General features: G+C 34.5%; 1 protein-coding gene and 1 long non-coding RNA gene across 2 annotated transcripts; both read right to left on the bottom strand.

The window, feature by feature from the left end:
- Positions 1-1,607: 1,607 nt before the first annotated feature.
- LOC144543892 (protein FAR1-RELATED SEQUENCE 5-like) lies at positions 1,608-2,978 on the bottom strand. The gene is made up of 3 exons (XM_078292343.1): positions 2,775-2,978; positions 2,552-2,665; positions 1,608-2,052 (listed from the first exon to the last, which is right to left on the bottom strand). The coding sequence occupies exons 1-3, from the start codon at positions 2,921-2,923 to the stop codon at positions 1,608-1,610; spliced, it is 708 nt and encodes a 235-aa protein (XP_078148469.1). The 5' UTR covers positions 2,924-2,978.
- A 6,912-nt stretch (positions 2,979-9,890) lies between these two features.
- LOC144543655 (uncharacterized) lies at positions 9,891-11,047 on the bottom strand. The gene is made up of 2 exons (XR_013508027.1): positions 10,883-11,047; positions 9,891-10,350 (listed from the first exon to the last, which is right to left on the bottom strand). It is a non-coding gene; the product is annotated as an uncharacterized LOC144543655 (long non-coding RNA).
- Positions 11,048-15,953: the final 4,906 nt, after the last annotated feature.

The following is a 15,953-nucleotide window of genomic DNA, read 5'->3' as shown; positions in this document are numbered from 1 at the left end:
AATTAAAATGATTATAAATGAGCCAAAAGGTATAAAAGAATTGACGAATTAAAATACGGCTTTCGGAATTTAAGTTTGAGAATGTAACCGAACTAAACCAAGTAATCGTATAATATAGGTGTAGGCTCAGTCGAGCCAGATATCGCGAGGTAATTCGAGACGCCCGATCCGTAATTAAGCGGTACGCTCGTCATAATAAGGTGCGGGATTCTTGGACTTGTTTGATACTTTATTTTCAGGAATTAAACTGTGTTTTCGTTTGTCATGTTGAATATCATTGATTGCATCACTGAATTGCGTAGAGCATTTGCATAGCCCAATCAAATTAAACTCGAATTGATCTGAATTGAATGATTTGCATACTGGTATGGTTATAGGTTATGTCGATCTATTGTGATCTGATTTTGATTTAAAGTCACCACGAGTGGAATTGATATGTGTGTGAATGGATTTACGAAGTTAAGCACTTGGATCCAATTAATTTGCCAAGTCGGGCTGTATGCTGACTTGGATTCCCAGGATCCTAAATGGCCTTAGGTGAACGGCCCTCGATATTCCCAGTACCGGTTGGGACGAGGGAGGGTGATTATGTTATGAGATGTGTGATTGGAAATCGTGGTTGACTTGTGTAACGTCTATGGCTCGGTGGCATTTTCCTACGTGTTAATGCATTTGAACGGTCGATTGAATATGACGAATATTGGAAACGATTCCAGAGAGGATTTTCTTTATATGATTCGAACCAGACCTTAATAAACTGTTAAGCCAAGCGATTGCAGATGGGTGTCAGATAAAGGGTCCAGCGGTTGGCCATCTGTAGGTGTCAGTAACCCTACAGATGTGGGTTTGATAATGGTTCAGCTCGAGAGAACATCTGTAATTGCTACAAGCCCTATTGAATTGAGTTATTGAATTGAGTTAAGCCAAAATAGATGTTGTGTGTTTGAAATTCATCTTGGAAATTCCGTAAACTGTGTTTCAGGTTGATTAAACTGTTGTCGAGCATTGGCATTCTGTATTTATGTTTTCTTATATATCTGTTTGCATTGTTATTGTTTGGGTTTCATATTTGAATATAGAGTTTGATTGCAAGTCCAATAATTCATATGTGGCAAATTCGCACTGAGGATTTATTCTCACCCCCACCCTCCCGATTATTTTCAGGTTTATTACACGGAGACAGCGAGTGAGGATATTGGCAATGCATATAAAAGATCCACTGCCTTGCGTGTATATGTGACGCTTGATTTATACACGCGGCAGGCTGTCAGACCCGGTGGATTTGGGGTGTGACAGTTTTGTTCAAAATCAAATAAAGTAGGGGCTAAACGGCATATTTCCTCCATACTTCTGACAACCCTATTCCACCTTACCAGTATCATCAAAACAGTTGAATTTTACTGGTACGAGAATACCCTTCTACTCTCCGCGCTTCCCTCTATCTACTGCTAAGCTCCTAATTCTATTTGCTGCTTACAATCCTTCTAAGTTCTTAAAGCTTCCTAAAGCTACAACTACTGTCTTCTAATTTAAAACTACATCTATGCCAGTCAAGGAAAATTAAAGCTTCTAATTTAAATTCCACAACTTAATTGAACATCTTCACCTCAAAGACCTGAAGACTTTTGAGCTTTTCCGAGTTTTCTCTGTGATCTTAGCATATGGGTCTTTCCAGGACTAGCCAAAGTGTGGTTGTGCTCTAGTTCAGGTTTAGTGATTTTGAATTTTCCGTTCTTTTGCAATCTGATATGCATAGTTGCCTGACAACCTGTTCTTGTTTCTGGACGATGATTTACAACATTAGTCTCCCTCTTATCCACACCACGGAAGCCTTCTTTTGAACAACAAAAGATTCGAAATTTCACCACACCTTGAGCTGTTTTTATCTTGTGATTTCTTATACTGAAACCCTTCTTTGCACCATATCTATTATAGAACTCGTATGCAGCTTCCACATCATCAAACTCCATCCCAAGCTTTGGTGTTTCTTGATCTAACAAGGTAGTTTCTTTCGGTGAATTAAAACATTTGTCACGATCATCGTTTGTGGGGCTGTAAAGATAAAAAAAACTGAGCAATATAAACATGATAAAGTTGAGTACAACTAGGGTGTTCTTAAGCTCACCAAAGTGTTTGGTGAGCTTGACTCCAAAACTCGTCAAATCGGTTTCAAATGACGAATCCGAATCGTTGGAACCCGTCTATTTTACGTGTGATGCGTCTACATGTGAAATTTTTTAACTTTCGAATTAGTTTAGTATAAAGTCAATTGGTCAAAATTAGAAGGTTAATAAATTAATTTTAGTGCATTCATTTTTTGAACATGTTTTGACTGCTTGACTTTATACTAAACTAATTCGAAAGTTTAAAAATTTCACATATAGACGCATCACACGTAAAATAGGCGGGTTTCAACGGTTCGGATTCGTCATTTGAAACCGTTTTGACGGATTTTGGAGTCAAGCTCACCAAACACTTTGGTGAGCTTAAGAACACCCTAGTTCTACTCGATAAAGTTTTTATTATGAATTTATGAGAGTTCATTATTTACCTTACAGAGACATCGGATTCACTTCCAATTTGTTGGTTCTCTTTCTCCAAATTGTTTCTCACGCATGCTTCAGAAATTTCATTATCAACTCCAAACTTTTCTTCATCTATAAACCTAGTAGTTCAAATAATAAATATATTATAAAACTGGAAAACTTTTTTATACAATTTTTTTCCATTACATGATTTAATTTATTAAACATAAAAAACACAATAAAAATTACCTCAATTGATTAACATCTTCCAATCTGTATTCGAACAATTCGTTGAGTATATTTGAGGGGCTTTTGCTTGAAGTTCCAATTTGTTGAATATTATGCGGAGAAGCCACATCAATGCGTAAATTCAAGTCCAAATTTTTTTCTGATGCCATCTATAAATTGTTTAAAATAATTTGCACATTAGACTTTAAGTAAGGAAGTGTTAATTGCTATGATTTAAAAATGGGTTTTTTTTTTTTTTTTTTTTCTGATGCCAGGGATGCTGTGTGTTTGCCAAACTAGAATACTCTAGATTAGGCTTGTGAGGCCAAGTGACTGGGACGCTAGGACTCAGTGATACTGGTTCTGAAATGGTACTGGTATTATCAGGATTTTATACCGGTACACTTGATTAATACACTATGAATGTAAACATTGCAGTTGAATCAATGAAAGCTGACTACGGACTATTTATCCAAAAAAAAAAACGGGGGGGGGGAAACATAAGAACCAGTAGAAGTTATTTTGCAAGTTGTAACTCATATAATGTTGTTTCAGTTTAATACATATTGCCTACGTGGTTTCTCTCTAAAAAGAATTCAAAGATTGTAACTTGCAACAGAAAATCTAGAATATTTTGCAACACAAAATACTACCAAATGTCAAAATCTAAAATTTACAAAAAAATAATAATAATAACTTACAAGTAAAATATTTTGCAACTTGATTCAACTCAAAAGTTCTGTCATAGATGGCTTAAACTTTGAAGAAAAAGTTTCTCATTGCTGATATAGAGAAGAGAAATAATCCCAATTTGGAAGGTGAAGAGACAGAGAGAAAAATGTGCAAGCTACAACTTTCTATAAAAAAAATTAATTGAAAAAGGTTGCCATGTGTCAACTAGAAATTGGCTAGATTGAAGAAGGAAATTTACAAGTAGATCCTCAATTTTTCTGAATTTGAAAGTTAAAGAGACGGGGGAAAGAAAATATGCAAGCTACAGATTTTATAATAAAATAAATTAATTAGAAAGATATGCCACGTGTCAATTGAAGATTGGTCAAAATGAATGGGGGTAGGAAAATCCTGCCCTCTGGGGGGCAGAGGATTCGGTTCCCTAAAACACTTGCCTGCCCTTTTTTAAACTGCTTGGACTATTGTTTTGCACTGAAGTCCCTTTAATTGGAGAAATATTACCTCCATCCATTGCATTCCCCTGCTTATTTTCTGAAAAATAATCATCCTTGAAACAAGTTAATTTGGACATTCTATGCACTGGCCTCTTTTACCGCAATTTCGGCAGTCCTCCGCAACTTGAAATGCATCACTTTTACCAGGAGATAATTGTTTGCTTATCTCAGTTCCAGTAGCAGCTGTACTATTAGGGTCTTGTTCTTTGCACCAAAAATCAATGGTTCTCATGTCATTCTCCCCAAAGAGGTCTTTTACAGATTCATATGGAGAGAGTGTTTGGTTTGGCTCAGGGGTAGTCACATCAACTATCGATATATTATTTTGGATTCTTTTTTTTGTTACTCTCTGTTTCATGTGGTTTTACCAGGCTATCAACCCATTCAAAGTGTTTGCAAGTTCCGTGACCCTAAAAAACAAAATGGAGAAACAATTAATGCAACATGAATATATGTGCATTTCATGCATTACTGACTATGCCGTTCCTTTTTTGCTTTACACTTAAGTTCCTGTCTAATGCATCCTTTCTGTTGAAACATGCCTTTTTTGGTATAGCTTACCTCTTGCATTAATACATGTTTGTCTAAATAAGTTTCTCTTTTTGGTATAGATTACCTCTTTGCTAAGGATTGACAATTTTATACGCTGCAAAATTCACAGGGGTGTGCATATAAAAAAAAAATATAAAAAGACATCAATAAACTGATAATTGAACTTATGTACCTTCCTTATAGGGCAAGCATAATACTTGCAGCCCTTGTTTTCTCCTTGGTGCATGGTCTAGCCTTGCAAGAGCATGTTGGCTCTTTAGGCTCTAAAGGGGCATTTTGGGGATTGATTATTTTGCCCGGGCTCCTACTGCATCTTGGGCCTGGCTTCGAAGGGCTTTGACTACTCGGGCCCAACCCATCACACCATTGAAAGAAGTCGCACTTTTGAAGTACAAGAGCATAATATAGATTATTGTGAAACAAAAGATACAAGAAATAAAATATTTAAAATGGCACGGAGATATAATTAGGGGATGCTACCAACATAGAATCAATTCTATAGGTAGTAACAACTTGTTTATCTATACGTACATATCTGACCTGAAACAAATAAAAAGGTACGGTGGAGGGTGTCATGCAAATTTCAGATTTTCATCTGAGGTAGGGTGAAAAGTTAACCTGGGTTTTAGCGAGGTCAATTCCGGGCATTTAATTTTCATGAGGAGGTTTTTCAGGTTCACATCCATCTCCACCAAGGTAAAAATTGAAGTCTCAATTTAAGAATAAACTTTATGAAATTTTTTATGGATCAAATTATCGAAATATTGAGGTAAATAAATGATAGGCGCCATTGCAAGTTTCATTTGACTCTTGTTGTGAATACATACTGGTTGCACCATCACTTTTATGGTTTTTCCCGAAAAATAAAATTACCAAACTCAACCGTAATCAAAATTCACCACAAGTTATACAGTGATGCTAGTTTGAACTTAAGCTCACGACAAGTTATACGTGAGCTTAGCTTAAAAGACCATTGAATTAGCTTCGAAGGATAATTTTTTTTTTTTTTTTTTTTTTGCAATGCAACATGCCCGTAGTCTTTTCATTTCAATAGAGTTTACAAGTTACAGTGTTTCGCATATTACAACAGATATCATATTAATCCCAATGCTTGCTCTAAACTTCAACAGATTTTAAATGTTGGATAGGAGTATCCAGTAAACCCGTCACTCGACCTGCTATATAGATGGTCAGCCACGCAACTTTCACCTGTCATGCACAATCATTGCCTTTTCACTTGCACCTATTTTACATAGTCAAATTATCAGAATACTGTAGGTCATGAAATTGGACTGATGTCCTTCACGATCTATAGTGGCTGTAAAAACCTATATGTGATTACATACTAGATCATTTAATATTGCATCTTTTCCTTTCATGTCCCCAAATCGTGTCCTTATCTTTTGGGCTGGAGTTCGGTGAATTGACTACTTTTTTCGTATAACTCATTGCTACTTTCAACAAAGAAGGTAATTACCTTTCTTTATACATTTTGTTATCCACAAGTATCTCATCAACTGTTTCTACCGATTGGATTATCCCACTAATCGTGCACCGGATTGAGATCTTACAATCGTGCTCAATTTTATTGTTGGGGATAATTTTATTCTTTGGGGATTGAGAGATGGGAACTTCTATGTAGATTTTGTCTGATAATGTTAATTTTGTGGATTTTTTTATCAAATCAGTCAAATGTGAGAAAAATTTGTTGGTGATTGCGCAAAGAAGGCTGAAATAATCAGAATTTGTGTACTGTGGTATGATCGATTTCAAATCAGGCAAATGCGGGGAAAATTTGTTGGTGATTGGGCAAAGAAGGCTGAAATAATCAGAACGTGTACTGTGGTTTGATCCATTTCGTGATACTGACAACTTCGTTTGAATTGAAGCAATAGTAGCCTAATTGAAAATTGGAATCATGGCGGGTTGGTTTCTCATTTTGTATATGATTATGACTTGAAAAGGGATGTGCCAAGTTAAGGAGTGGGATATGTGAGGCAATTGGAAGAGCTAATGTCAGATCGGCAGGCAATGCCACATGGCGAAATTGGAGAGCCTCATGCATCTCCTACTCCCTTCCAAGTATTTTGTTTCTTTTTCTTTTTTAATTTCCTTTTTTGAAACATAGTTCACTTTGGAGGGTTCTGAACAGTTTTATTTTTGTTTGTAATGAATATTTTGTGTAACTGGTATGTACCAGTTTGTGCAAGTTTCCTGCTCCAGTGGTTTGGAGCTGGCAACAGTTGAACTATTAGATTTCTAATGAAATCGGTGAGTTTCACCCACTTTTTCAAAAAAAAAAAGAAAAAAAGAAAAAAAATCACTTTGGAGGATCTTTGTAATTGATTGATATCAGGTCTACAACTCTGAATACCTTGGTGCTGGATGTTAAGGCACTTGAGATTTTATCAAAATGGAATTATGAAAATCTAACCCGGTACTCTCTCTTTCCCTAATTGTTTGAATTATTTTTTAACTTCAATTTATTGGTTGGTTGCTTCAAAGTTAAGATAATATTATAATTTCTTACTATTGATAGGTATGAATCGAAGCTCTTGAAATACGCGAACGATGTCATGACCGTCGATTGGGTGGTTGAGGGACTGGTCCCTGGAACCGTCGCAATCTGAACCTAATTGTTTCATAGTTAATAAATCTGAACCTAATTACTTCGGACAGTCCGTGCAGTCAACGCATCTGGCGTGACTGCGTGAGCCTGTGCTAGTGTGCTGTCTCCATATATAATAGATTATGAATGCGCATTCCAATAATAGGCGTTGGATTCGGAACGTAAACGGACGGAGAAGATGGAGTCTACGAATGCGCATTCCAAGAGATGTCGGTGTTACAGCTTAATTTGCGTCAGAGCTGGCAGTGGCACCATGCATGAGATATTTTGAGATATGCTAAAATCAAGCTCGGCTCGTTCTAGTATGAGTTTAATTGACACCCCTAAGCTCGACCCGTTTAACAACCCTATTTTAAAATTTGGTGACCCAAATTAATATAATGAAAAGTTCCCTAACTAATGTTAAGAACTTTTAAATATTAACATAATTTTGCAAGATTTATTTTAACTAAATAGGACTGATGACATTTTCTAATTTCTCGTGAAAGAGGAGTGAACATTTTTAATATTACAACAACAAGTTTTACATGACATTTTTACTTCTTTTCTATTAAAGTTTTATAGGAATTTGTTGAAAATAATAATATTTAAAGATGAAATTATCTTCACTTCACATTGTTTTACTCTGACAAATATAAAAGTAAAATTTATATTTAAAATCCAGTATTATTATTTATAAAAAATAATGAGATTTGATATTTCAAAAAATGTATCAATAAATAAGATTAAAATTGCATGAAATATAATTCTCATACTATCTAAATATCTCCCAACATGTTAATTAATAAGCTTACTTTATATATATATATATAGAGATAGGCTAATGTGCATTCGAATGTATATGGTCCGAAGTGCTTACGGTCCAAATTTGATTTTTCAAAATCCAAACGGTCGATCTGAACCGTTCATCTTGTTCTCCATATTAATATGTGCTTGGAGACCAAATTTTACATTTTTCTGAATTATTTTACTATTTATTAAGCCACTTTGAAAATCGTTGATCCAACGGTTTTACTGTTTTGTGCAGCCACCGTTGGATCAGCAATTTTCAAAGTGGCTTAATAAATAGTAAAAAAATTCAGAAAAATGTAAAATTTGGTCTCCAAGCACATATTAATATGGAGAACAAGATGAACGGTTCAGATCGACCGTTTGGATTTTGAAAAATCAAATTTGGACCGTAAGCACTTCGGACCATATACATTCGAATGCACATTAGCCTATCTCTCTCTCTCTCTCTATATATATATATATATATATATATAGAGATAGGCTAATATCAAAACGATTGTTCCTGAGCCATGGAGCAATCAAGTTTTAAACCGTCCGATCTGATTGAAGATTTGTGCATATCGGATTGATCTGATCTAAGAAGTTTCGCTGGAACAATCAAATTTTGTTATCCAGTAACTGAACGTTACTGGACCCGTCCAGTGGAGTATCGCCCCCCAAACCCCGAGCCCCTCTCTCTCACACGCCATCTCCCGTCTCTCAGTCTCTCTAAACCTAAATCTCTCAGAGTCTTTCACACGCGATCTCCCTTCTGTCCTGCTTCTCTCCTCTCTTGGCGCTAACTTCTCCAACGACAACCTTTCTCTCTCTCGGCACATTCTCGGTAAACCGTCTTGACCTTTTTTGTTACTTTGCTCTGTGTTGAGCTACTCTTGATGGTGGGCTGAGCCCCTTGAACTTTGAATTTCTGAGATTTGTGTGTTAATTGCTTATGGTTGTTAACACAGCTCGAATCAGATTTTGGGGAATTTCTCAAACTGTGAAAGACGAACCGAACTGTCGCAGTACTTGTGTTATGTATTGCTTGCTGCTTTTAGCTTTGTTCGGGGCCTGTATATAAAATTTGTAGTTTGAATTGTGTGAATTGATCTCTTAAAGGGAACAAAGAACTCTCATATGAATTAAATTATTATAAATGCCTTCTCTAAAATTTTGTAAGGGTCTGCGTACATAGACAGGCTGTATCAACCAAGTGGATTAAACATTTTTATAAATTTGATTCTGTTACTAAAGTGGGCTACTATTTTTACCAATTCCTAACATAATCTTTGGTAAATTGTGGTGCCTTTTCTTTGGTAAATCTGATTTGGTTTACCGACAATCAAATTTAAGGGAGAGCGAGCTTTGGCAAAAGCACCAGTAACTAGTGAAATTGTTGAAGGAGCTATTATGTACTAACTAGTGAAATTTGAGGATGGGAAGGCATTACTGGTACCTTATACATGGTCTATGGATTAAATAATTTCAGACCATAAAATCAGAATTATAAATACTGGTACCTGATACTGGTAACAATTTGATGTGTAAGTTAAAAAATTATAAGTTTCAGTAGTATAGTGACCTCTATGTCAGTACTTGGTAACAATTCGATGCTGTTCATTACTATGAGAACAAAACGTAAATGTAAATCAGAATTAAGAAAACCGGTTGTAAACATTAAGTAAACGAGTACGGCTAATGCAATCAAGGGTAATTTGCTAATTTTCCTTTTTGTTACCGCTGGAATTTTTCTGTTTTGGTACAACTAATTTCAGTTATTCAATTAAGGGTAATATGGTTGTAGTATTTGTTTTTTCTTCTTTTTAATAATTTCTACTAAGTATTGATCTGTTCATCCAATTAACAGATATCATAAGGCCTTGGAAAGGATAACCAAAAAGCTTCCGATAATGAGGACAATGATGAAGATGAAGATGAAGATGTTGGAGATGATGAATCTGAACGATGTATTTTGTTGTTATTTGTTTTCTTTTGTTAAGAGTAATGTTGGTTTTCTGTTAGTACATTTTTTTTTTTGATATAGTGCATTTTGTTGTACAAGTTGCAGTCAAGGGTATTTTAGAAAAAATGAAAATTCATCATTTGTACTTTCTGTTTTTATTAATTGTGCAGTGGAACTAATTTTGTTTATTTTGCAACTGTTTACTCCAGCAATTAAACTGCAATTCAATGAAACTATTTAATTCATGTATCAAAAATGTTTTTAATACAAAATAAATAGAAAACAAGCACTAGAGCAGTAAAAAAATGAATATGTATTCATCGTAACTGTACTTAGCCTATGCTTACAAAAGCTAAACAATAAGATCTGGATCTCAACATAAGAAAAGTAATATATTAATTAAGTATCAGTATCCAAAAAAAATTAAGCATCACTACTCTAACAATGTCCATATACTTCATGCACAATCTGGAGTGAGCATTCCTTTAGTACAACCTGCAATTAAAAAAAATAGAAGTTTAGAAAGTCAAAGGTATACTGCAATCTGTCATTATACCAGATGAGAAACTTAATCCAATATTATGCATTAACAAAAAAGTTGCATTAACAGAAACAAAGGGTAATGATTTTTAAGGGAGAAACATGATAATTATGAAAACTTTAGCAGTATTGACAAATTCTACTTATTTCCTAGTTTACTTAAAAGTTTTTCTTCCTACCATTGTCAGATGAATCAAAAGAGCCGCGACACTTCTTTTTCTCAAATTTTGATTTCTTCAATCTGCTTTTATCCTGAAATATAGATCCACAATACAACCAATCCTTCAATATATCAATTAGTTTTTGCTATTAGAGAAACTACTTAAGAAATTAAATCAAAGATATTTTGTCACTGCATAGATACCTCGATAACAGAAAATTATAATTCATGGTGAAAATAAGGTGCTTCAAAAATTGAAATAAGTCATTCAATAATCCTAGACTGGTGCGAAGATAAAAACTTAGAAAATTTGATTACGCTAAAAACCCTAAATCTGCTACTTCGGATTGGTGCGATTTCTGATTTCTCCCTTCGAACGGAGATACCAATTTTGAGGTAGCGTTTTGATGGACTGGTGCGATAATAGTAATATTAGTACCAATTTCAGGTCGGGGAGAGAGAGAGTATAAGAGAGAAGAGAGATCGCCTGTGAGAGAGAAGGGGTCGGGGTTTGGGGGGAGGGTTACTGCACTGGACGGATCCAGTTACTGGATAGCGAAATTTGATTGTTCCAGCGAAACTTGTTAGATCAGATCAATCCGATATGCACAAATCTTCAATCAGATCAGACGGTTTAAAACTTGATTGCTCCATGGCTCAGGAACAATTGATTTGATATTAGCCTATCTCTATATATATATATATATATATTTTGTTTTTAAATATTAATATAATTATCAACATAATCATTGTCTAAGTTACTCGGTCAATGATGTCCTCGTACGGATGGGTCAGCAAAAACCAAATGGGGCCATATGGATGGTATTAATTAAAGTAATCCACCAAGATAATACCTATGCAGGGTGTGTATTTTAAATTAAGAAAAGAAAAAACGATATTGTGTTACTAACAATAAAAGCAATAAAAGCGACATTGTTGAAAACAATAAAAACATATATATAATATAGGTAAATAATATTATAAAGAAGATAAAAAGTTAGAAAAACGGCATAGGAAAATTGGGCAGAGCGCCAACGGACGGTCAAAGCAAAGCGAGAAAAGTAAAACTAACACGTACGAGATATATCCGAATGAGAATAAAGAGGTGCCAAGGTCTTTTAGAACAAAAAAAAAAAAAAGAGGAGGGAGAGGGACTGAGGGGAGAGAGAGTTGCTGAAGACTGGAGTGAAGAGTGCGAGCGCAGCTGTCGAATCAATTCAGTTGTGGTTTCTTCTTTCTCAGATCCAGCAACAGCAGGGGAACAGGGGCCTATCTACTCCATAGAACAGTAGCAGCACTCTCTGTACAGTGGCCCGTTATATTATGTTATTGAAAATCTTGCTTCATCTCTGATATCAATGCATGAATGGTAGATATTTAGGTGAGGAAAGAGCTAGAGTTTGATTAATTAGCTAATTACGGAAAGAGCTAGAGTTTGATTAATTTGCATGAATGGTAGATATTTTGTGATTCGTTTGAGATAGGTTTATATGTGGCTCACAACATGAACGAGTTGTTAAAAAAAATTGATTTGTCTTAGTTCGTGATCAGCTATGCTAAAATCAAGCTCGGCTCGTTCTAGTACGAGTTTAAGTTTTACCTAGCTCGACCCATTTAACAAACCTATTTTAAAATTTGTTGACCGAAATTAATATAATGAAAAGTTCACTAACTAATGTTAAGAACTTTCAAATATTAACATAATTTTGCAAGATTTATTTTAACTAAATAGGACTGATGAGATTTTCTAATTTCTCGTGAAAGAGGAGTGAACATTTTAATATTACAATTTATAACAACGAGTTTTACATGACATTTCAACTTCTTTGCTATTAAACATTTATAGAAATTTGTTTAAAATAATAATATTTAAAGATGAAAAATCTTCCCGATTTTTTTATTTATATCCAAAATAAAATATAAATTTAAAAAAACTAACCAACTAGCTAATGAAATTGCAAAACTACCCAAACCGGTTAACCATTAACCGGACAAAAATCAAATTTCCGGTTATTGGTTTTCCGGACCCATTGAAATAGTCCGGTTAACCATTAACCGGAAATTTGATTTGAGTCCGGTTAATGGTTAACCGGATTTGTGCATTTTTTTTTTTTTAAAACAGAAATTTTTTATTTTTTGTATTAAAATATTAGAAATGTTGAATATATTTCTTTGAAAATAAATGGAATACAATATAATTTGATTTATTAGAAAGACTGCAACTAATAACCCGGATCAATATTTTTCAGGCAGAAATTTTCGCGGCTGTAAGAAAAATTAATATATTTCTTTATGTGCTATTGGAAAAAAATAAAAATGCTTAGATTCTGAGTTGTTGATCCCGGTTCAAAAGTCACTTCTATGTAATCTAGAAAATATTGTGATCCTTCTAGGACATTTAATTTATGAAAAGTTGTATCTATTTTTGAAAAAAAACAAAAACTTTAATTTATTTAATGATTTTTAAAAAAAAAGAATTCTCAAAATAGATACAACTTTTTATAAATTAAATGTCCTAGAAGGATCACAATATTTTCTAGATTACATAGAAGTGACTTTTGAACCGGGATCAATAACTCAGAATCTAAGCATTTTTATTTTTTTCCAATAGCACATAAAGAAATATATTAATTTTTCTTACCGCCGCGAAAAATCCGGCCTAAAAAATATTGATCCGGGTTATCAGTTGCAGTCTTTCTAATAAATCAAATTATATTGTATTCCATTTATTTTCAAAGAAATATATTCAACATTTCTAATATTTTAATACAAAAAAAATTCTGTTTTCAAAAAAGAAAAGAAAAGGAAAATGCACAAATCCGGTTAACCATTAACCGGACTCAAATCAAATTTCCGGTTAATGGTTAACCGGACTATTTCAATGGGTCCGGGAAACCAATAACCGGAAATTTGATTTGAGTCCGGTTAATGGTTAACCGGTTTGGGTAGTTTTACAATTTCATTAGCTTGTTGGTTAGTTTTTTAAATTTATATTTTATTTTGGATATAAATAAAAAAATCAGAAAATCTTCACTTCACATTGTTTTAGTCTGACAAATATAAAAGTAAAATTTATATTTAAAATCTAGTATTATTAATTGTTTATAAAAAAAAGAATGAGATTTGGTATTTCAACGAATGTATCAACAAATAAGATTAAAATTGCATAAAATGTAATTCTGAGACTATCTAAATATCTCCCAACCTGTTAATAAATTATCTAAATATCTCACGTGAAGTACTTATCACATACTACATACAGATTTCCCTATTTAAAAATAAGAAGTTACCACCAAAAAAAAAAAAAAACGAGCGGGAGTGACGAGCCAAGAAAATAAAAATAAAAATAATGCTAAATAATTTTGAAAATTACCTTGATTAGTATCCATGTTAGTTTTTGCATTGGTATCAAGTTGATTTTGTAATTGATATTATTTGCCAACTAGAGTAGGAAAATTATTTAAAAATTATGGCAGTATATACGTAAAATAAGTTCAAAATTGCTTGAAAATCAAATAATAAATATGTTGGTATCTTTTTTAATTTGAGTATCTTTTTTAATTTGAGTATCATTTGATAATAAATGCAGAAAAATAAAAATAAAAACGTTCTATAAATGGTACATATCCATAAATTTTCATAATATTTTACATGATATTTACTATGAATTATGCCTATAAAGTTGATTTTTGTATTATAATTTTTACTTGTTACTGTTGTTAAAATTATTAAATTTATTATCTTATCATCTATAAATATGGGGGCGGTCAATCATGGAAGAACAACATTTAATCAGATAGATCTTAGAAATGATACCAATAACACAGTGCCTCCATCTGATACACTAGTTCACCCTGTGCCAGTAGTGCCTTCTTCTACTCCAATAGACCACACTGTGTCAGTAGTGCCTCCCTCTGATACCGTAGGCCACACTGTTCCAGTCACTGATAACCATAACACAGTGACTCCAGTTGTGTCAGCAGTGATTCCCACTGAGAAAGAAGATCAACCTGTGACAGGCACTGATTCCAATCGCACAGTAAGTCCAAAATCTTCCTCTCCCCCACCCAAGGAAATCCCAGTTCCTGTCTCTCCACACCCTAAATCTACCTTCCCTGTTTCTTCCCCCCCCCCCCCCCCCCCCCCCCCCCCCACACCACCTCATTCGACTGACAGTGAGGATAGTGAGAACATCCCCATTGCTGGCCAGAAAACTTAACCCCTCCCCCAAGTCAGCTCCAAAACCCCTCTCTCCAGCCAGTAAAACTAGGACCATACCTCCTTCTAACCTTACGCCCAATCAGCAACTGTGGGCTGAAAGGCTCAAGAAATTCCCTCCCAAAGGGGATAAATCTAAATACACCTGGGGCAGGAAGCCAAAAACCAACCAGCTATCAGTGAAGAAACAGGTGTTCTTTGCTGGTAAGAAACCAACCTCTCACCTAGGCAATGGTACAGCTTCTCGGAGCAGTGCCAGACTTAGAAATGCTCATCTCAGAGCTGGCCCAGGCTCTACTCCTGACAAAGCCATACCACTCTCTGATTCCAAAACTGAAGAGCTTCCTATTCCTACACCTGAGATACCTGCTCCTGTTGGACCCAGAAGAAGCCTTAGAGTCACCAACCAAGCTGATCCTGCTTCCACCATGAGCAAAGCCAGAAAAAGGAAATAGGCCAGTGGGGACACTGTTCAGTCCTCAGGTATCCCTCTCCTTAATACATTTCCTTATTCTAGACTTAGTTTAGATCAAATAATAACACTTTTTTAGGTATATAATATTAGATTAGGCTCCTCTTCTACGGATTGTAGATTCTTGATAGAACAGATACAACTTATGGATCGAAGTAGGTTTGAGCAAGTCATTCGAGAATTACTTACCCAGTCTAAAACACATAATATAGTAGTCACTCTAAATTTAGCACAACTTAGTTATAGTTCACCAGAGACACAATTAGAAAATAGATGAAACTACTTAACTGGAACAGTAGAGGTCTTAACTCTAGTAGTAAGAGGCAGAGACTTAGGGATATGATCATAGATAATAAAATCAATTTGATAGCTATCCAGGAAACTAAGAAACCTTCCTTTACCACTAGATGTCTAGCCAGTATTTCTACAAGATTTGATATCTGGTTTTGGGTCCCTTCCATTGGGAGATCTGGAGGCATACTCTTTGGAGGGGATAGTAATATAGTTAAGGTCTTACACCATTCTCCACATATTTTTAGTTTAAACATCATTTTAGAACACAAGTTAGACAATACTACCTAGCAACTCACTATTGTATATGGTCCTGTCTTATGACAACACAAACAAGCCTTTTGGGAAGAACTTACTCTTCACAGAGAAGATTCTAGACCACTGTGACTTATTTGTGGTGATTTTAACTCCATTAGA

This window comes from Carex rostrata, chromosome 25 (genome assembly GCF_964058835.1).
Source record: "Carex rostrata chromosome 25, lpCarRost1.2, whole genome shotgun sequence".
Classification (NCBI taxonomy): domain Eukaryota; kingdom Viridiplantae; phylum Streptophyta; class Magnoliopsida; order Poales; family Cyperaceae; genus Carex; species Carex rostrata.
The sequence above is the reverse complement of the archived record's forward strand: the minus strand, read 5'-3'. Positions and strand labels throughout refer to the sequence as shown.